Source organism: Prinia subflava, chromosome 3, assembly GCF_021018805.1.
Source record: "Prinia subflava isolate CZ2003 ecotype Zambia chromosome 3, Cam_Psub_1.2, whole genome shotgun sequence".
Taxonomy (NCBI): Eukaryota; Metazoa; Chordata; class Aves; order Passeriformes; family Cisticolidae; genus Prinia; species Prinia subflava.
In genome coordinates this window covers 40,993,618-41,015,906 of record NC_086249.1, presented here as the reverse complement: position 1 = coordinate 41,015,906, position 22,289 = coordinate 40,993,618, and the positions used below count along the sequence as shown (strand labels likewise).

The 22,289-nt window shown below is 38.5% G+C and overlaps 1 protein-coding gene across 3 annotated transcripts in view; it reads left to right on the top strand.

Moving 5' to 3' along the window:
- The window catches only part of DCLK1 (doublecortin like kinase 1), a 232,596-nt gene that overhangs the window by 178,880 nt on the left and 31,427 nt on the right, over positions 1-22,289 (top strand). For all 3 annotated transcript variants that reach the window (XM_063394799.1, XM_063394800.1, XM_063394801.1), the window contains 5 exons: positions 6,659-6,743; positions 8,103-8,211; positions 13,015-13,072; positions 13,793-13,912; positions 19,074-19,220. In XM_063394799.1, coding sequence (XP_063250869.1) covers positions 6,659-6,743; positions 8,103-8,211; positions 13,015-13,072; positions 13,793-13,912; positions 19,074-19,220 — 519 coding nt within the window. The remainder of the gene's footprint in view (positions 1-6,658; positions 6,744-8,102; positions 8,212-13,014; positions 13,073-13,792; positions 13,913-19,073; positions 19,221-22,289) is intronic.

Genomic DNA, 22,289 nt, shown 5'->3' with positions numbered 1-22,289 from the left:
TAACAAAATACTTGCAGTTGGTATTGCTTGTTCATTTTTGATCAACATTGTCCATCTAACCTTAGTGTAAGCATATGGGATTCGTCCTAATGGGTTCCTTTAAGCAGTAGATGCATTCAGTGTCTTTTTTAGCAATAAATTCAGGGCTTTAGTGTGTAGATACAAAAAATGCTTCAAGGAGGCATTTGGTGTGTAGTGGGTGTTGTGAAGACAGTAAATATAACTGCCTTGAATTCCTTATGGGTAACTTTGTTTGCACATGATGGGATAGATTGGAAGTATGTAGTGGGGAATTAGTAAAATATCCAAAGCAAGGTACCAGCTCCCTACCAACAGCTGAGCCCCAGCAGCACTTCTGCTAAGACAAGTATTAGGAAAATATGCTTGTAAAAAGCCAATAGTACTGAAACATACCTGGTGTGTTTTAAAATAAATACCTAATTTTCTGATAAATTTTCTGTCCTTCAAAAATGTGTATCCACATTTCCATGGCCTAGTTTTATTTCTCGTTTGGCAGGGGTGGGGGAAGAAAGATGTTACAAATTCTGACATGTCATCTGCCAGCCTGGTGCTTCAGCTGATGTTCATACTTTCCTGGAGGGAACTGTGGGCCTGATAAAAATTCTAGTTTTGAAATGCTCTTGGTTGCTGGTAAATAGGTCTGCCTAAAACAAAGTGTACACACAGAAAGGAAACAATGTGATAGAAATGGGGAAGAGTAGAAATAAAATAACTAAGGTTTCTGTCTCTACCAAGAAACAATTGAAAATACCGGGAGAGCTTGTAATGTATAACTAAATAGTTTAAAGTATAGTGGTTATTTTGCCGTGCCTTTAATTAGGTGAAAGAAATAAGAACCTCCTTTTGGTTGGTAGCTTTTCAGTTTTTATTCTGTAGTTAAGTAGAAAATTTTACCTCTGCATAACTTCAGAAGAGATAAAAGGAAAGCTTCACATTGCATCACTGCACACGTAACTTTTTATGTTAACCACAATACGGATATGGAAATGACAGTAATAACTTCCGATACCATGAATCTGATACTTCACTTTTTATATCATCAATCTTTTCAGAATGATGCTAAAGGCTGAGTGAGCCCAGAGTGAATTATGGCTCAACTTTGGAAGCAGCTGTTAGGAACTAGTGGAGGTTAGATTTAAATTTATTGTTAAATACCGTGTAGGAAACTGTGTTGGTCTTTCTGAATTGTCTTGTTACACAAATCAAATGAGTGTATAAGCATCTAATGCTGCAGCTTAGAGAGGGGATCTTAATAAAACAAGGTGCTTCAAGCTTGCAGATTTAACTTCAGTCTGACAGGTCCATTTCCTTGCAAACTCTCACATTTGTCCCTCTATCCCTTAAAGAAGAAAACCAACATAAGACCCTGATAATACACCAGATAATTGCTTGTGTCATTTGAACTTAACCTCTTCTCCAAGTTGTGTAAATCCTGAATTGCATAAATGAACAACAACAAAAAAATCACTTCCCTGTGTAGGGCCTCTCTTAAGTCAAGTGTCTAACAAAATAGGGCAGTATATAGAGTTGTGAATAAGTTTGTAAGCAGTTTGCATGTATTTTTTACTGTTCCTTTCCAGATGAAACAGTTTATAAATAAATCTGAATCTGATGTGCCATTTTAGTGTAGTATCCAAACTAGATAAAAGAAAACAATTGCACCATTTCTCTTTCTATACATTGAACTCCATTAGTTTCCATTCTTTCAGCATGAAGATGTGGATTTCATATTTCTTCATGAAACAATTTTTTTTTGCCAACTCTGTACTGTTTACATGAAAGCTTTTTTCCCTGTCTCAGCTGGCTGGGCATAAAAAACGTAAGGTTAAACAAAAGAAAATCCAAAACTTTTCACTGGATATGGTCGAGAGAGGGAATTTCAGTAACCCTTTGTTTCTCTCTGAGTTGAACAATGAAAAAAATTAGTTTATCTTCTTAAAAGTTACATCAAAATGTGTTACTTTATTGTTTTAAATCAGCTGTCCTCTGCTTTTGTTTCCTGATGGTGTACCATTTTGCTATTCAGTGACTCACTTATTTCTTGCTCAACACTGTACGTATTATGGGAATTTTTTGATCTCCTTCAAAGTCTTTCAAAGCTAATACCTCCACTGGATGGTGGTCTTTATTTTGCCATTATTCATGATCATCTTTAGGCAAAGGAATTGAGACTGTCAGGAAGTCATGACAGCTACCTTATAAAGGTTGTTTTATAACCAGACTGAACACTACTATGGGCTCCAAAAGAGGTGAGCATGGGGGCTTAAATGCTTAGTTTTGGTTTTAAAGCTGTTTTTCCTTACTGAGTTGAACTTCATCTTACACATATTACTGACACGCTTATCTTTTTGTATTTTTTTTAAATTCTGTGGAGTTCTTTGGAATAGGGACATCTTAAGAGGCATGATTTAAAGACATTAATAATTCCCATCTCCTGAACCTCCTTACTAAACTTACTCTTTGTTTGCTAATTTGAATCCTCACTTCATTAAGCCAGTTTCTAAAAGAGTAGAACTCTGCATGAGATCCAAACTTAGCATTACACCTGTGTGCTTTTCTGTTGCTCACATTTCATCCAGATGCTTCCTTCATACTGGAAAAATACAAAGGAATCTATTGTTCAGAGACATTGTAGACTCCACATTCTCTAAGCAAGATCTTGAGAGGTTTAGAAAATAGAATGCAGTTTTAGGGTTTTAAGATTCAGGAATGTGAGTTGCACTAACAAACTTCCTAGTCATACTTGATTGTCTCTTTACATAACTGCTGACACTAGTAGTCCACAAGAACAATTCCAGCTATTTAGCTGGAGTGGGATTTTAAGATTAGTTTAGGATAAAGGTGAGTATCAGGAGAGAGATATCACAGTAATTTTTATTTTGCTGCCCCTTTTTTTTTCATGGATTTAGCACAGTTTCCACTGAGATACAAACTATGTACCAAACTTTTCCTAAATAAATCTCCAGGTGAGACATGGCTGAAACTCTATAGCGCTAATGTTTCCTTTCACATCAGTGAGGTGTGTGGTGTGTTGGCCATCTGTTATATAAAGCTGAATAGGATCTGAAATCCTTACACCACAGACCTGATTTTTTTATGCCATTGCTTTTATGAAGGTGTGCCATAAAACTGGCCATGTGCTGGTAACCTGTGTAACTGGACCCCTTTAAATCTGTGTAAAAGTGATGACATTCCAAGCCCCTCAGCATCTCTTAAAATTAAAACAGCTAATTGCATTAAAGCCTGTGTGTTGAAGAGATTATACTCTTGCTTAGGGTTTGTTTTCCCCCCCTCCATCTGCAAGGTCCCTGATGGGATCCACATCTGTGAGAACAAACAGCGTGCACGACAGACTGCCTCACGATTGGCAAGCCAACTGGAAGGAACGCTGAGACCCACAAGGATTGCTGGACCCGCAGGGCTCTCAGCTTGTGAGAACAGCCAACTAATTAAAGTCTAAATAAACGAAATCTCTTTCTAGCTGAAGTAAAGATAAATAAATAAATGCCTGCATGTTGTTGGAGAGGACTGAATAAAGATGAAAATATTTGTGTCGTGTTTATCCAGTAACCTCTCTTTAATTGTGAGAGGGGAGCTGCCAGCAGACTTGGTGAATGTATGCAAATGTCCAGTTCCTGATATATTTTCAATCCCTTGTTTTCAGCAAAGGTAATGAAGCTTGCTTTTATGTATTTTTCAATAATTATTTAAAGTTTTAAAAGTCTCAGTGTGTATTTTTAGCACATCTTCCTAGCTACTGCTTCCTTGTCACTGGCAAGTTCTGCCTCTCCCTCCGCGCCAGTGCTTCACTGGCAGATGTCACCAATAGGGCTGTATGCTTTGTTTGCAGACCAGTGGTATGATATATGCTACTAACCCATTATTTCACTTCTTCTGTTAACAAATATAATTTCAACCTTCCCATCTTTAATAATGCCAGTAAGAAAAGAAGTAGAGACACTTAAAATATCAGTATGAGGTCAATTTTTTCCTTTAAATTTTCTATGGGCCACTTTTTTTCCAGTCTTTTAGAGTAAACCTAGGTTAAGTACACATTTAAGGAGTTTGCCTAAGACATATTTAGGAATCAATTTAATTTCAGTCATGTGTAGACTATTAAGATTATTTGTATTTAAATTGAAGCACTTGCTAAAATGCTTTGTTTAAATGGGCCTTTGAAGATATCTAATTTTGGAAGGACTGAGCAATTGCATTTCTCAACTAAGCCTTGTTTTAAGGTCCTTGAAAAATTAAGTCTTCAAATAGAAATTTGAGTGTCTCTAGGCACCCATTCTGAGAAGATGTGGCCGCTGAGTTAGGTCTTGATTTTCACATCTCCCATTCTCACAGATGAGAGCAATGACTGCAAGACTGTAAAGAAACCATCAGGCTGCTAAAGGAAGCTGCCGTGCTGTGAAGTCAGCAGCCTTGACCTAACATCTATTAAAAGTATAATCTCACTATTAAAAGTGCAAAATACGAAAAAAAAAGTAGCTGCTTAATAATCTATTGAAAATCTAGCACTAAACTCTTTGTGATCGTACTTCTTAAATGTTGTAAAGATTCATTCCTGATCATAGAAGTAACAAATATTAAACATGCTTAAATTGTAATTCCTTTCAGAAAATACTATGGAGTGGGAAAATAAGTATGAAATTGGATGTCTGTTCTAGGAAAACAAGCACAGCAGAATGAGTAGAGAGAACACATTTTTCTGCTTATTTTACAAGCAGGACTGCAAAAGAAACAATTCTCTCATTACATGTGTATAAAAATAGGCTTTGAGACTGACTTCTCCAGGCATGAGAACTCCTAGCATTTCCCCGTTACCTTGATCCACATCTGCTCATTTGTTCAAAAATGAGCCAGAGGTAAGTTTTTACTGGGATGTCACACAGAGTTTAGCACAGGAATAGCACATGTATAAACACATCCTGACCATGAAACAAGGGCAGCAATATTTTAGCAAACTGCATAAAATCACTCAGTGCTGACTTCTGTTGTCAAGAGGCAGCAAAAAGTCCAAAAACTGATTAATGCATTCTTCAATTCTGGTCAAAGCCCAGAAGAAATACTTGCCTGGATGAAAAGAGGGAGCTGTAGCTGATTAGAAGAACAAGGGCAAAGAATCTTGTGGTAGATGGGATGTGCAAGATCTCAGGATTATTTAGTAAAAAATAGGCCAAGTTCAGACTTCATCTGAGTCCTTTGACCTTAGTCTCTTGTGGGAGAAATTAAAAGTTACTCTGTTCAAATGAATACAGCATACTGGCCAGATTTGAAATCTGCTGACTGTATTTTCCCTGGCTCAGCCAATATCCAAACTGCTGCAACTTTAGTTACTCTTGTTCCAGTCATCAGCTGTGTTCTGTAGTGTCAGACAATAGAAATAATTCCAAAGTAGTTGTATTTAATTTGGAAAGTGGATTGGCACCAGGATTGTGGGCATCTACAAACCTTGTAAACACTGAGAAGGAACTGATAGTTACATGAAGTATAGCCTGCAATCTGTGTAATATATAGACTGAAGAAGATAGTGAAATACTGCAGCACTTTCAGCATGTAAATGATGTGAACCCCAGAAAGTTTTAGTTTTGCAAATCCTCTGAATCATTTTCATTTAAGTTGTAATAGGAGGACCTGAGGAAATGGTCAGTTTAGCTTTAAGTTTGAAGGGCCACCATTATATTTTTAGCTGCTTCTGGCTTCCTCTGAAGATAGGAGAATCCTGAAGACGAGTTTATGTAATTGTTGCGCACCACAGGATAGAAGTTTCAGGTGAAATCCAGTCTGTCTCAAATATCTGTGTAGCTTCATCCACCTAGATGCATGATGAAGCAGTTTTCCTGAAGTCCATAGGTAACTGATAGGCATTGATAGGTGCTTTGGAAGGCTTCCCTGGTGAGATCCTGCCTCCTCTACTTCTGGCATCCAAGGTGGGTGGCTATGAGTTTCCTTCAAGGGACCACAGGGACACTTCCCTCCCCACACTGGCTGTACAGACAAGGTCAGACAATTGCAGGACAAGTACTTGAAACAGAGTCCAAGAACAGAGTCACTGCCTCCAGTGAGCTACCCCCAGTCAAATGCTCTTATGAAACACCAACCATTATTCACCCTGGCATTTTATTTTGTCCATACATTACCATAATGATTTCTCCCTTTTAGAAAAAAACTGGGGAGGATTTCAACTGAGGGAGGTTTGTAAAATTGAGGAATTCTGCCCATAACGCAGCCAACTGCAGATTTAGGTTCCTCTAGTGCCTTCTGGGTTAACAGGGTCTCTGAGAACACAGTCTCCGGCCTGCAGAGGGCATGCGGCTCCTCAGTTTTCCCTGCCAAAATGTGTGTGGAATAGGGAGCAGCTATTGGAGCATACATCAAAGTATTCTTGCATGCACATTGCAGCACTTGATGGATCAAGGATCTCTCCAGTAATGTGAGGTTACCAAAAGTGTAATTTCAGTGGAAGAATTTGGACTCTTCCCAAGCATCCATGTATCCATCCACTGAAGTAAATAGCTACTTTACGTAGGGAACACTGAAGCCTCTCCAGGACATGTGTCCAGCAGGAACGTGCTGTGGGTACTCGTGCTTCTTAAAAATCATCTGTTTTCATTTGTGTCTCCATTTCCAGAGCTCCCAACACAGTGGCTCCTCTACCTCATTAGCATCCACCAAAGTTTGCAGCTCTATGGATGAAAATGATGGCCCTGCAGAAGGTAACATTTGGAGGCTGACATTTCAAAGCAGTCAGTGTAGTGATAACAGCAGCTGTGTAGGAAGTCAGTCATTCTTCCTGCCAGAGAAGGTGGGAGCATTGCAGGCTGGATAATTTTTCTGTGAGGAAACTCCTCAGCCTTAGCAAACCAGTTAGGTTCACTCTGGATCAGGGTTGATCCGGACATCACTCTTCAGAGTTTTTTTTATTGCGGAATACTTGAAGTTTTATTTCTGCAAGCAACACAGTGCTGACTGGCTTATTTCAGGTTTTTTGTCTCATCTGCCATGGTGCTAAGGAACACACTTCAGTCCTGGGTCTTTACTCAGAAATGGATAGTCTTGCTCCATGCTGAGGCTTTAAGCAAGTTGGCTAAGGGACAGGGTCTGCTCCAGCACTGCCGGCTCACGTGCACATCTGCGTACGTGTGTGTGTATCTGTGCTCCTGTTGCAGAGCAACTCTTCATGCTGTCTGTGAATTCAGACAAACCCCAGCCTCCTTGTGTCCTAGCATTCACTTTTAATACTAAACTGGAACAAAGGACAGAGAAATGCACAGTCAAATGCACTGTCTTAAAGAGTGTAAACACAAATCACATTTCTCAGAGGCTTTTTTTTTTTTTACATTATAGTATCTGTATAGTAGTTGGTATCAGCTGCAGTTTACAGTCAGCTTTTAGAGGCATGTTAGGTATTTGTAATGCTATTTCAAATACATTTAAAAATAATAGTACATGAATGAGCAGTAAAACACGTTAAACTACAAGCTTGTCGTATGCTTAGACACTGTGTAATGCAATTTTACCTAAACATCTGGTGCCCAGGTTGCATGGAAGGTAGTATTATTGAGAACATTTGTTTAAAAACTAAATATTTAATATTGGGGGATGGGGAGAACTAGCACTTAGCACATGAGGAGTTTTATGGATGTCTCAGTTTACAGGATGTAATAAAATAAGTGCTTGAGTGTTGGACTTCTTTGGTACATATATTTAATCATGCTATGTCAAGGAGTTCTAGCCCTTTTTGGAGGCTGGTCTGCGCTTGTGCAGATCACAGAGGCCTTTTCATAATTAAAAAAATACAATTTTGGTTTTGTCTTGGGGGCATATTGCAATGGCAACTATATAACACTCAAATGGTGGTATGTTTGAGCCCCCAGAAGTCTTATTTTTCATTATTGTATCTGCATGAAACCTGTTGAGTATATACAATGTCAGCAGCATGGTTTCACTGTACAGTAAGTGAGATACTGACTGAATGGTTTCCAGGCTCCTAAACCGTGGGCTTAAAATGCATGTTATGTGCAACATCTGTGTTTCCTTCACTAACAATAAAAATGCACTAATGATTCTTTCAGAGGTGTTGGAGGAAGGTTTCCAGGTTCCAGCATCGATAGCAGAGCGATATAAAGTTGGAAGGACTATAGGAGACGGAAATTTTGCTATTGTGAAGGAGTGTATAGAAAGGTGAGGAGGATAATATGTTTATTACTGTAAAAAATAATCATTAACATCATGCTTTTTTCCAGATCATATCTTTATTTGTAGAATATAGAAATGTAATAAGGTAATGTCTCAATGCCAGATGGAAAAATGAATGTCCTCTCAAATTAAAAAAAGAGTGAGTTCAAGGGGCAGTCAATGAATTTAATTCTTTGTGGGGTTTATATGGTTTTTTTCTGCTGCACTCCGCATGATTTTACCAGTTCTTTGTGTTAAATCTTCCTTGTTGCACTGAAATAACATCTTTTCTTGCAGTATGTTCTTGCAATTCTCCTTTTACATTAGACCAGTGGAACATTTCACATGTAGGAGCACTATGTCAGGAAGTTCTGAGTTTGGGGTGTAGTGGCAATGGTCAGCCCAAAGAGGTAATTTTGGATTCATCTATTCTGCCATCTGACTCTGAGGTGTAGTCTCTTCCATATTTATTTTTAATTTGATGGACGTCTAACTCCTGCTTGCCTGCTTTGTGCCATTATGTTTGTTGCTTCCAACTTTTATGAGCTTCACTGCAGACACCAAAATCTAACTTCTTCAGTGACCTTTACTGTTAAGAGGTGAGAACAGTCATTGATTTTAGATGTCTGCTCCAGATTAGAGAAGTCACAAGTCACCTGAAGTGTCAGTGTTGCTGAAAATGTCCAGGTTGACTACTTCATGCATCTGTTTCTAAATCTGTTCATGCTTGAACTGGCTCTACTCAACCTTACGAGTGTAAAAAATAGGGAACCAAGCAGAAATGCTCTAAGCAGAACTGTGGTTGCCTTTCGGTGGTATTGTTAAAAATAGGAGACTATGGGATATAAAAGACAGAAGGTGTGTCACCTGTGTGTGAAACGACCGTAGGATTGCTCATGTTAGGTAGTAGCAATACAAAGCAAAGCAAAAAGCTGCTGGAGCTTGAGATGTCCAAAAGAGAGAACAATAGAAATGTCAAGGTTTTAGCATGAAGTTTCATCAGTTAAGTTTTCTATCCCCTATTACCATATCCTGGAGAGGAGACTCTTACAGAAGACTATAACCTCACCTTTGGGCTAAAGAAAAAACTGCTCTTTAGCCTGTAAGAATATGATATAAACCCTGGAGAGTGAGATTAAATCTCCTGACAGACAATGATAAATTAGCTTGGCTGGTTTTAAACTAGTCTTCTTGGAAAAAATACAGGTCCACAGGTCTGCATCCAAAAGTGTAACTTGGAGGTCATGAAGACAGCTGTTGGGGAAAAGGGTAAGAGTGGATTTCGTATCAGCTGAGAGTGCGCTTGTGGGACTTGGCCAAAGCTCTGGTGAGGCCTTTAGTGCTGCCAGAGTGAGTTCTTCGTGGAGCTGGTCATCCAGAGGGCAATATCTGTTGAGATCAGACCTCAGGATCTGAACACTAAACTGCATGGAAACCTAAAGGAAGCAAAGCAAAACAGTGTGAAAGAAAGAAAGCACTGTAGGGCCCTATGGAGGGACATGACTGATGAAAGAAATAGGTGAAAACACATAACTAAGAAAAGAGAAAAAGGCAGCTTAAGGTAAAGTGAATAGTGTCTGGGAAAAGCAGATGAGAAGCTAAAATAAAGAAAAGTTGTGGTTTTAATAATCTCATTCAGCAGAAAATGTGATTTGTGCTGAGAGACAGTACAAATGTGCTGGTGTGCATGTCACAATTCTTTCCCAAACTGAGAGAAAATACATGAACAAAATTAAATATAGGTCCCATCACACCTAAAAATAATGCTGATTGCAATATCCTTGAGAGGTTGAATGAAAACTGCTTCCTGTCCTCTTGTCTATCCCACTGGTCCCAGAAGAATCCACTAACATGGATTCTAATGTACTCAAATAGCATGACGACCCAGATACTCCCAGATACATAGTCTTGTGGTCTCTGAGCTATCCCATTCCATCTATCACATTTCTATCAGAGAGCTACTACTTTGGGAGATCTTGAAAATTAAAGTGGAATTATTTCTGATAGTTTCTGCTTCTAAAGCAGTATGCTCTTGCCATCACAAGTATGGAAGGAGAAATTAAAGACTCGGAGGGTAAATTAAACCAATACCTGTGAAAAGCCTTCAAAAATATTCTTTTCAGTCTTTTTAAGCCTTTTTAACCACCGCACTTCAAAATCTGAAATGTCCATCATTAACAGAGCCAGAATTAATGGGGTGATACTTGGGACAGAGGACTTATCTATTTTCTTGTGAAATACAGTTTCTCTGTGCATTAGACTTCAAAGGAATAAGGTGTTAAACAAATAGGAATGGATCTTGCTGCACAAATTCAGTGGTCACATGGATACTCCTTCTCCATAGGTGTGAGATCAGTCTGTGGGTACTGGTTGATACAGGTCTGTGAGCACTTAAATATATTTATGGGTGTTTTCCTCAGACAATGAAAAGTCCAAATAGAAACCAGAAATCATCTCCAAAATTTTTTCATGAGGACTTCTAAATCCTGTTTTGAGCATCAGTGAATGCACAGGCACACACTCTTAAATACATTCAATGCATGCACAAATACAACAGAGATAGATTTTTTCTCTCCAGTGCAGTCTAAATCACTGTGAAGTTTGCAAAAGTTTAAAAGAGCCAGGGAACATGGCACCAAGCCCTCTTACAAGCCAGAGCTCTAACTCTGTGGTAGTGCAGTGGGTCCAGACTCCTGTCCAGCCATAACATGTTACCTTCTTTTTGTGGTCCCTTTTTATTGTTTGGCGAGAGCAACAGATGAGAGGTGAGATGCCTGTTTCATAGTGACTTTCTGAAATGGCCATGCATATTTTTTGGTGGTGTGTAAGTTGCAGTGCTGCTGACAGCCTGCGGTTCTGCAGCTTTTCAGGGGAAAGGATTTACGTTATCTTAGCTTTCATTTTCTTTTACCAAAACAAAGAGCAGTCAGAGTTGTCATCTACTTGTTACATATCTGCTCCATCGTATGCATAATTTGTCCTGCGGTGTTTTTATATGTGTTCATTTTTAACTTTCAGATACTTTCAAATTCTGACATTTCCTCACTAGCTCAGATTTCCCAGTGTCTTGGAGTACATGGCGTCTCCCATGGCCAACAAAAACCATCAATTTCCTTTCTCATGACAGAAAGGAAGCATTCCTAGGGCAACCAAACAGCTTGAAAGAGACTGCTATTGAAAGAGGCTGTATTTTTTCTGAGTTTGAACCCCAGATATCTTAATTTCTACTACTTCTTGTTCAACCTCCTTCTTCTAGTCCCAAAAATAGTGTCCAAATCTCTTCCTGTCCCCTCACAGAGCTTGGACTGTAGCCACTGAAGAGCAGCACTGGAAAGGGGCACCCCACATGGAGTGCAGCCCATTTTGGGGGGCTGTAACATTAAACTCCTGTGTGGGGAAGTACAGATAGGAGAAGTTTTTAATTTTTATTTGCATAAATCATGAACAGATAGGCTCTAATTTTTCCCCCAATTCATAAACCTTCCTATCCTGTGTGATTTCTTTTAATTGATGTCCTGATAGAGACAGTTTTAGCTCTTTGTCTGGGAACGTAAACAGAATGAATATTTTGGTGGTATTTTTGCTTTTTATTGATTTACCCATTTTTCCTTAAATTAAAAATTAGTGGTACATCATTGCCAGAGGAGTTCTCCATCTTTTAATATGGCAATGAAAATGCCCAGTTGTTTTCCAGATACAGTGCTTTTAGTGTATTACTCACTTTGCATGTCCTGTTTGACAGACTGAGCACACTTTCAGACACATTAATGTCTCTGTAGAACATACTCTGTATCAGTTTAATGTATCAGTTTAACTCTGTGTTTTGTGAAATGAAGAATGAAAAAAATGACCCTGTATTCTTGAAATTTCTTTTTTAATTAATGTTAACCTAAAAACAATGTAATAGACATTTGTAACCTGGTTAGGTTTGTATTACAAAATAAAATATTTCAGTAAGATCTTTTTCTCAAATTATCCATTCTCCATTTAATCTTACAGTGAAACTGGGGCTTGTAAGTAGAGCTTCTTGTTTTCATCCTTACAGCCATCTTTTGGTTTTGTAACTTAATTAAGAAATGGAAGTTGATGCTGTTAACTTGTCTACAAGCTATTTTTTCTGTTAGCATTCTAGATAATAGATAACTATGTATATGTAGTAGTGATAAATATTATAAGGATTCAAAACAACACAGAAGTTAAGAGGAAATGTGTTCACATCCTGAACTAATTTCTCTTACTGTCATCAGAACCTTTCACATTCTGCCTAAAAGCCAACATATTTAACTCTGCTGAGTATCCTATAATTACTGAATACATTAAAAAATTTTCCAAGGACTGACCTTTTTATCATAGCAGTTGTGACTGTGGATATGCAAACAAATGACTTTTCATTTTGACTAAAAAATATCTGGGTTGTATTTTTTGTAGAATAGAAAACAAAACTTCTTTGTTTTGAAAATATTTGGACCTGTGAACACTGTATGGTATTTTTGCATAAAAATGAAAAAGTAATAACAATTCTCATTACAAAATGAAAGAAAAAGTCAAGCAATTTTTTTTGTTTTGAAAACACTGAAATGCTTTCATTTTAAAATAAAAAGTTTTATGTCTTTTTCTCAGGCATGTATATTTAATAACTTTGGCTCAAATTCACAGTAATAGTCAAATCTAAACTTTGTTTCTTTAAAAAAACCAAATATTTTACTAGAACTCTTCAGTACACTTATTGTGCTCATATAACAAATATAAACTCAACTGAGAAAAATATTCAATGTGATTAAACATACAATTTTTTTTCTCTTTCCTCAGATCAACTGGTAGAGAGTATGCTCTGAAAATAATCAAGAAAAGTAAATGTAGAGGAAAAGTAAGTACAAAATAAATATGAGACCAAAAGATTCTTTTTTCCAAGAAAATTTTTGTAAGAGATCATTTTGAGAAGCTGTTGGTGTTTGTGTCCTTCCTGACAAGTCTTAGAATCTCTTTGGTTGAAGTCTTTGCCTACTCTCTGGACACTCTTGGACTTTCAGGAGAAAAGGCTGTCATGCTGTCCTAGACCTGTGTGAGGATTCTCCAGTTTGTTGGTTGTGCTTGACTCCTTTCTCTTTACCCATGTAATTATGTCCTCCAATTTTCATAATTCCAAATGTTATAGAAAACAGAAAATAATACAAATAACTATAACATCACTGGTCACTGTGTGTAAGGCATAGGTTAATTAAATTAATGTCAATTTTACACCAAGTGACTGTTTTCTTTGAAAATCAATAACAAAAGGTTCTGTGAGAAGAGCCTATTGTTTTTAATTCTTAAAATTCTGCATCAGAGAAAATTTAAAAAGCTTTCATTTTTCTCTGCATCAGAAACATGTCTTTTCCTCAGTTTCTTTTTCTGTGTTCTGCTCTCTCTTCTTTCAGTTACCACTTTGATGTTTCTAGATGTGTTCCTTCTCTGTTGCTGGAGGCAACATCTGTTAGTTTTTTCAAAAACCCCAGAGAATCCATGCAGCTCCAAATTCTCTCTGCTTTTTCCACTGTGAATTTTTTCCCACTAACCCATATTCATTGAAGATTTTTTTGTGTGTCAGGAACACATGATCCAGAATGAGGTATCTATTTTAAGGCGAGTCAAGCATCCCAATATTGTACTTCTGATCGAGGAGATGGACATGCCAACTGAGTTGTACCTTGTCATGGAACTTGTAAAGGTGAGTGTTTTAGAGCCAGGCTGCTTATTGTATCAGTCATATTGAAAAATTCCATTCCTGCTTGGGCTTACTGAAAAACATGGGATCACAGAATAATGTAGAACAAAAGAGGTCTCTGAAAGTGATCTAGCGTCCTACTGAAAGATGCGTAACCCACTGTCAGATTTTTTTTTTTTAGCTTTTAAATATTTTAAATATTTAAATATTTTGAATATTGCAAATATTTGTCTGACGTCCTTGGAAGTGTTCTGTTGACAGTACTTTGTATACCACCAGTTTTGTTTGCTTCCTCAAAAGAAGACTCGTTAAAAAGTTATTATCTGCCTTGAGGTGAATTGAAAATATACCCAGTCCAAATAGCCATAAATACCAATCTTCAAAATACAAAAAGGTGAAAGGGTTTCATTAGTTTTTATTAATTTATGGTAAATCTAAACATTATTAGATGTGGGTTTTCTCTATTGATTTATATTAGCTCAGTGTCAAACTTGCCTCCTCAATAGCAATCTAAATTGAAACTGAAGGAAGGGAAAAGTGGGGAAAAAAAAGAAGAAGAAGAAAAAAAAGAAGGGAAAAAAAAAAAAAAAAACCAAAAAACAAACAAACAAACAAACAAAAAAACCTGCCATTTAAAGCATGGTTCTATTCCAAAAAGTAAATTTGTGAATACAGTCATTTATATTTTGGACCCTATTTATTTCTTCACAGTGACTTAGAGAAAGGGCTTTTTGGCAAACAGCATTGTTAATCTGCTTTGCTCTGGTTGTAGGTGGAGTTTAGAGGGTGCTCTTAATGTAGGCACCTCACGGGGATGTTAAATAGGGCAGTCCCAGCTCCAAGTGTTTCTTAAATACCCTCTCAATCTCTGGTCTGGAATACAAGAGCAAGTAGAATGAGAAGTTTTTTTTTATTTGTTCCATTATCCCCCATGCTCTGTGGAAGCTCCAAACCATGTTCCCAGTCCAAAGCTGGAAAGCTCTGTGGCTCATGGGTGGATGCCCACAGAGTTTCCCTTTCCCAGTGGCAGTTTGGGAAAGTCTGGTTATCTATGAGCTCAGGCCATGTCCCACATCTTATGAGATGGCAACATTGTCCTCGTGGGTTTGCTCCTGACGGATGCCCTATTTCACATGAGTAGTGCTGTGGAGTTTATGGTCCCCCTAACCCCACTGTACACCACCTCCAAGCTCTGAGGAAGCTCACTGGAAGAGGCTGGTAGCAACGAGCTGACACATTTTCTCTGATGAAAAAGTTAAATTCTAAGACAAAAGAAAAATACTGGCACTCTTTCATGCCATGAATCCCATTGCGTAACCAGTCCCAGAATAATTTCCCCACTCCCTTGACAATCACAGCCCTCTCTCTCTCTTAGGCATGCGATGTGGAATAGCACAGCTTGAGATCAGATACCATTAGCCATCTAACACTATTTTAATCATAATTACCGCTCTATTCTGCTCTGAGTGAGCTCTCCATGAGATCCATGCTACTGTCAGTTTTCCTCAGTCTGCGAGAGCTTGTTCAAAGGTGCCTCTACACCTTGCACAGCACTGTAATCACATGACACCTGCATTGACAAATCCATCTTGGCCCCATGAGGTGTGCTAAGAACTAAAAGCTGTGCCTTGTCTAACCTGCCAAGATGTAAGCACAGAGCTGGTTTTATGGGTGAAACCTGCTGTGCTATTCATGATTGAAAAATGTGTAAACTGTAGTGTCCAATGGACTTTTAATTGAAGTCCTACTCAGCTAAATGAGAGAGAAGGGGACAGAAAACTCTTAGAAAATAACTAGCCTAAAAGATGTATATTAAAAAAAACATGCATTGTATTCACTTTCTGGAGAAGTCTGTTTTCTTTTGCTCTTTCTTCTTTACTCTTTAATATTGCTGCATATATTCTTTTAGCTATGTTATGGAAGGGCTCTATAGGAATCTCTGTACTTCTCATATCCTACAGAACACTGTTCTAATAGTCTTTAATTGTATGTAGAATAATAGAAGAAATGTAGAAGAAATATCCTGATTCGGGGAAGTCAACTTTGCTCCTCTGAAGCAAACATCTATTCCTTAATTTATAGTTGGAAGAAAAGCCTTGTTGCACTCCCTGGGTACTAGGGAAGGCATTTCTGGAAAGACATTGTTAACTCACCAATGGCCGACACCATTTCATAGCATGCACTGTTAGAATTGATTAACCATGTGTTATTGACTGACTTTTGAAGACCTGACTTTAAATCAAACTCACAGAGAGGAAAGAGAAGCAAGGAGAAAAAGTTTGATAGTGTAGAGCCCGGTTTCAGTTAATACCACCCTGCATTAATTGGCAGTAACATGTTTGACATAAGTGACTGCTGCAAATCCCACCCTCACCTCATGGCAGATAGGCCATTCATTGCTTTGTAAAGTGTAAGAAAAAGCACTTCATAAATACAAATATAAACACATTGCAAGTGGTGCTTGTAAAAGGAAGCAAAGACCTGGCTTCTGGCACATTGCCTTTTTACACAGCGAAACAAAATTGTTATTCAAACCTAACAGGGGTTTGGCCAATTTAAGAAGAAAGATTTATTGCTGAGTTTCCTTTACTGCTCCAGGATATGATTTCACTTTTGCAGAAGAAAAAGAGAGATCATATCATTTACATAACAAGGTAATAAATAAATAATTGGTTACTGTAGCTCCAAGTACACTTCCTAATGTGCACAGATGATAAAAACTGCATTCAGATGTTGCTGGTCCTGTTTCACTGCAAAACAGGGGATTTAAGACTGAAATGTCATCCTGAACTCACCCCTGGTGCCTGAATAAATGATAGCAACCTGCTGTGTGAATCGGCTTAGCAGAACCTTGCAGGTTAAAGTGCTCTTTGGGGAGAGGAAAGTCTGAAAACAATTCTGCCTGATATAGCTGTCAGCTCTGTTAACTCTTTCCAGGATATCACCTCTCTTTTAACTGTAGAGAATGCAACAGACTAAATATGTGCTCTGTTTTCTTAGCAGGATACCTGGTAAGAAACTTTACTGACAACAGTAGATGCTTAAATGGAGAAAATTATTCTGCTTCAGATTAGCTTGACTATCTGTTAAATTGCTCTGCAGCCTCTATCTCTTTCTGAGTTTATGTTTCTCCTGTGCATGAACATTTTTTTCCTTTTCTTCTGACTTCAAGCCAAAGTTTTTTGTTCCGTTTTTAAGGCTCAGCTTCTTTCGTTCTTGCTCCTCATATCTCAGACTATTTTCTTTGTTTGGAGACAGATGCTTTGCTGATGTTATTGACACTTCTTCTGAGCATCTGGAACATATTAGATAAGACCAAAGATCTGTCTAATCCACTGCCTCATGTTAAAAAGCAGCTGGTACAGGGGTTTCACAGGAAGGAGCTTAGGGAAGATAGATTATTTATCTCACATACTTTGCCACATGCTGATATCTAATACTTAGGGATCAGATAATGCCATGAAGTACATGGTATTGTACTTTTGCCAAATATTTGGCCTTTTTCTCTCTAATCCTCTATCTGGTTTAGCTTGGCCTTTTGTTCTTCTTTTTCCTTGACACTATGTATCTTGATGTGTCTTGAACAGTCACCAGCCAGGGCAAGAAGTTTGATGTGGTCCAGATTTGACAATGGTTGGCTGTAAGCAATTTCCAAAGAGCTGGGCTTTTGCATCTACAATGGGAATAAACCTGCCCTGGCATACTTCAGCTGCACCTCAACAATGCAAAAATTTTAATAGTTGTTTGTTTTTTTATGACAAGTGAAGTCTGTTTTATCAGGTTTGAGTCTTTGGTGGTCCTCTTTTCCTACCCTTTTCTCTGTAGCTGTGGTTCATGGAAATTTTTTTTTTCTTTTCCCACCCTCCTCCTTTCCCTGGAAAGTGGAAAAAGTGTTTACTCTGGAGTTGAGCCTTAAAAAAACCCAGAAAATATCTTGAAGTCGTTGGTAAAACTATGAGCACTGGCAAAGCTGGGACTCCTCTGTTGCCTTCATAAAACACCTGCTTTTTCTTTTAAATACAGTCCTCTGTGGTTTTTTTTCTTGATATTTTGACTGCAGCAGAGAGTTTTTGCATTGTTTATGCAGAGTTATCTTTTTTTCTTTTTTCCCCTTGTTGGATTTTGTTTTCTTTGTGATACTGCTTTGATTTTGGCCAAAGGCTCAATACCTTTGAGTAGAATCTCTCAAAAGATCAGCTTCCCAACAACTGTTTTTTCCTCTAATCTGTCAAGCTCCCTTCTTAATATCATCTTTAAAATTACTTTTCCATCTTTGTCCAACCACTTCCATGTTCTTTCTCCCCAGTTGCCAGCTCACTTCTGGAAATACAGTTGTGGCTGCCTCAGATGCTTGTGAAGATCATTTCAACTTTGAGGACTTCCAGTTAGTTTTCCTTCTTTTCTTCTTTCCTTCTTTCTCTCTTTTTTTTTCTTGTTTTTCTTTCACTGACAGCAGTTTTTATCTGAATTAGGCAGCATGATGAGATGGAAATGGCACAAGCAACCTCCTGTGTCCCCCAGTATGATTGCCTGACACACATGCTGTAAAGTTCTTCAGTATTAACTGCAAGAGGCATCACACTACCAAAAACTTCACACATCTTTTGTAGAGAAAGTGGTTTCTAGAATCCAAGTTTTCAAAGCTTAATGAGATGGAAACAGACTTTTAAAATATGATAGCAGTGAGGACATGTAACTTTGAGTTCTGAGTTTTACTCAGAGTTCCTTCACCTTTCTGGAGTTCATTTAGGCACTGGGCAAAAGTTTGATGTCAATCTGTTTGTGATTATTATAAAGAGTGCCAAGGGTTGGGAAATGGCATCATTACAGGCAAGTATGTAGTCTTGCCAGGAATTTGTAGCAGGCTCTAAACACACAGAGTTGGCAAGTGCTGGACATGTTACAAAAGCAGCAGCGGGTGGGAATGGCTTCAGCCTCTTGGCTGACCAACTCAGCCATGCCAGCTGGTTCTGAGTTGCTGATCTGTTTACCTGCCATTGTGGGGATGCCCTCACAGTACCCACAGTTTATAGCTGCGAGGAAACTGTGCTGCTCCCTTCCCCTCCTCCTTCTCCCTTCTCTAAAAATGTTCCTTGATCTTCCCTAAGCTTTACAGTCAGTTCACAAGCAGTGTTGCTCATATCCCATGGTAATTTTGCTCCAGGGAGGAGATCTTTTTGATGCTATTACTTCCACCAACAAATACACAGAGCGGGATGCAAGTGGGATGCTTTACAATCTGGCCAGTGCCATCAAGTATCTTCACAGCCTGAACATTGTCCACAGGGATATCAAGCCGGAGAATCTACTGGTAAGTGAAGATTCATCTTTCAGTATTGCTGATAACTTGGGATTGTGTGAGAAAAGGTCTGCACTTCCTCCTTCCACATGCCTGCCAAGTTTATTTCAGTCTTTTTAGTCACTGATCTTTTCATTTTAACCTTTGCATTGTAAAGCTCTCCTAAGAATAACAGCTGTCACAGGAAGTACAGTAACATAAGGTGGTATATCTAGACTGTTCCATGGAACATAACAGCTGAGTTATTCCTGGGAGCACTAGAAGTAAGCTTCTAGTAAACTGTGGGATAATTTCAAGCTTCTCATAAATACAAGTGTTCTATTCTCAGCAGACTATTCTGTACTTCTATCACTGCCTAAATAATTTAGTTTTACAAGTATGGTGAGTGTAAATGCTGTGCCCTAAACAAGTCACAATCAGAGCAGAGACAGGAAGAGACTTCATTGTTCTTCCCCTACTGCATCTCCCAGATAATCCTATAACACTTTTTATTATGCCACTTTCACAAACAGACAATCTAAATCTTTGTTTTTCTGACTACATCTGTATGAGTCTTATCAACTGAAGACAGTGCATACCCTGACAATTAGTCTTTCTTCTGAGAATTTTGCCCACTTGAATGCAGCAGTTGCATCCTCCACATAGTTCTATTTATCCTGAGAAATTAGCTTCTCCTGATTATTTCACTGTTCTGAATTTTCACAAATTGGCTGACGTGTTGCAGTGTCAAGATGTCCCAATTGTCCATATATTCTGCAGCTTTAAAACAATGTTCATAGAATCACAGAATATCAGTTCCCTCAGCTGTGTGCTCTCAGCCATGACTTAATGCATTTAGTCCTGCTTGACAATGAAGAGGTTTTATGGGAAAGTTGACTCCAGCAGATATTACTAAACTTCCAGGCAGTAGGAGTTTTACAGTAGAAGTTCCTCTAGTGGCAGATTCTGGGTGAGGAAGTAACCTGCCCTCATTTTTCAGAAACTGCTTTAAACACACTGGGTGGAAGTTTCACTAGACACTAATGACTGATACACCTTTCTTGGCCCCTTTGCTCCATTTTAATTTCTGGTGCTGGTGTTGGTTGGTGGCTGCATGCAGATTCTGTAGCAATCCCATGCCAGGATTCCTTGATGCTGTTCCTGGAGTGTGAAGGAGGGTCTTGGTCTGGGACAAGTCTTGCTCTGCTGCTGTCTTGATTTGTCTGTAAATGCCTTAACTCTGTTGTTGTCAGGGTTAAAATTCTGGGGGAAAAGAGGTGGGTAGCAGGTGAGGGCAGCAGGGCATGGATTAGATTTGCCTGCTCAGCTTTTCTGGTAATTACCCACTACTGGGAATGATCACATTGTTCATGTTGTAGCTGAATTATTTCTAAGTGACTTTTCCAGAGTTGTGCATTGATTTTGAGACTGAGCTGTAAGGATGCAGTATTTAACCTCTTGCAGCATCCTAGTTCTCAAAAGCCAGCATTTGATTCACAAATGGCATTAATTCTCTAAGGTTTATCAGGTTTTTGAAAGAAACAAGTGCTGCTTTAGAAGAGTGCTTTGGAACCAGCCTTACCTGAACACTGACCCTGGTTCTGACATTGGCTGCCTTTGGCCTCAGTGTCTCTGAACCTTTCTGCTTTTATCTTGGCTGTCAAATGGGTTGTGTGGTTCCTTATGTCACAAAATTGCAGCTAGTGTTATTTTCATGGCATTTACAAAACACTTGAAAAATGCCACGTGGGTCTCAGCATTTCTTTTGCTAAATACATTTCACGTACCTTTCCTAGCCTGCCCTTTTCCTTGCAGCTCTTTCCCCCTTCACCTGAGTGGTCTTGGCGGTATTTTCACCTTGTTGTTCTTCTGCTGTGGCTTTCCCTCTGCTACTGTCATGGTGTTGCACGTGCAAACCGTGGTTGTGTTGTTATAGCTGCTTCTTCTGGCCACTGGTGGGAGAACCAGCCCTTTCTCCCTCACCCTTTCCCTCCTCATGGATTGTAACTTTAGGTTTAGAGAAGCATGTCCTGAGGCTAAACAACCTCATTAGCAGGAAAAAGACAACAGGGAGGATGAGCAAGGCTGTAGAGTTGCTACACAGAAACATGGGGAGTAAAGGGGAACATGCTGCTCTGGAGAAGGAGGTGAGAAGAGGATGTTCACCTGGAGCTGCTTTATTTCATCTCTTACTAGCCCCTGGTGGAGCCTTTCCTTTCACCTCCTCCTTTGTCTTTTTTCATTTTTCCTTCTTCCCAAAAGTAACTTTCAGGCTTTGAGCTGATGTGTGAGACCAGCTCTAGATCCTGCTAATAAACCTTTTTGTGTGTGAACCTGTCCTGTGTGCAGCACTCATTATTTTTTAACTGCTTAAATATTCCATAGTATCCTCAAGGCATGAAGTCCACATAGTGGTCAACTGTCCAAGAGTTTAGGATGTGCTGAATACCTGTGATGTTTTAGCATCTTTGTTTTTTTATTCTCTAGGGAGTCTTCCATGTTTTAATTGGAACATTTTTCATAATTGTTGCTATTTAGAACGTTTATTTTGTCAAGTCATGGGATGTCTTTATAGCCATATAATAAACCCTAGAGAACAACTTCTCTGACTGTTGCCATCTGCACTGATCACAAGAGCAGCTTAGAAAATACTGACAGTCTTTATACTAATAGAATACATATGGTGGCATACAATTATGTGTGGCTGCATTCAATTAGGGTAGTACAATTACACAGTTTTATAGCTTAGTTAAAACAGTGAAAGCACTACGTAGTGGGCAATTTGCACTAATCCCCATTTCTTTAATTGCCCTTCAGTATTTAAATGCAGGAACGTATATAGCATTTACTCTGAATAACATCAGCCACATTCTTTGACTGGCAAGTAACATACCACAGCTTCACAATGGGCTCTTTTTCATATGGAGTTATAAGAGGGTGAGGAAAAGTTACTTTCTTAATTTTTACAAGTCAACTGAAGTAGTTTTCTAAGGAAAGTAATTCCTTGAAACAGATGAGAGAGAATACTAAAAAATATACTGTACCAAACCTTCTGCATTGGTAAATATTGCCAAACAAACCCCTTCTGTAGTTAATTTCTAG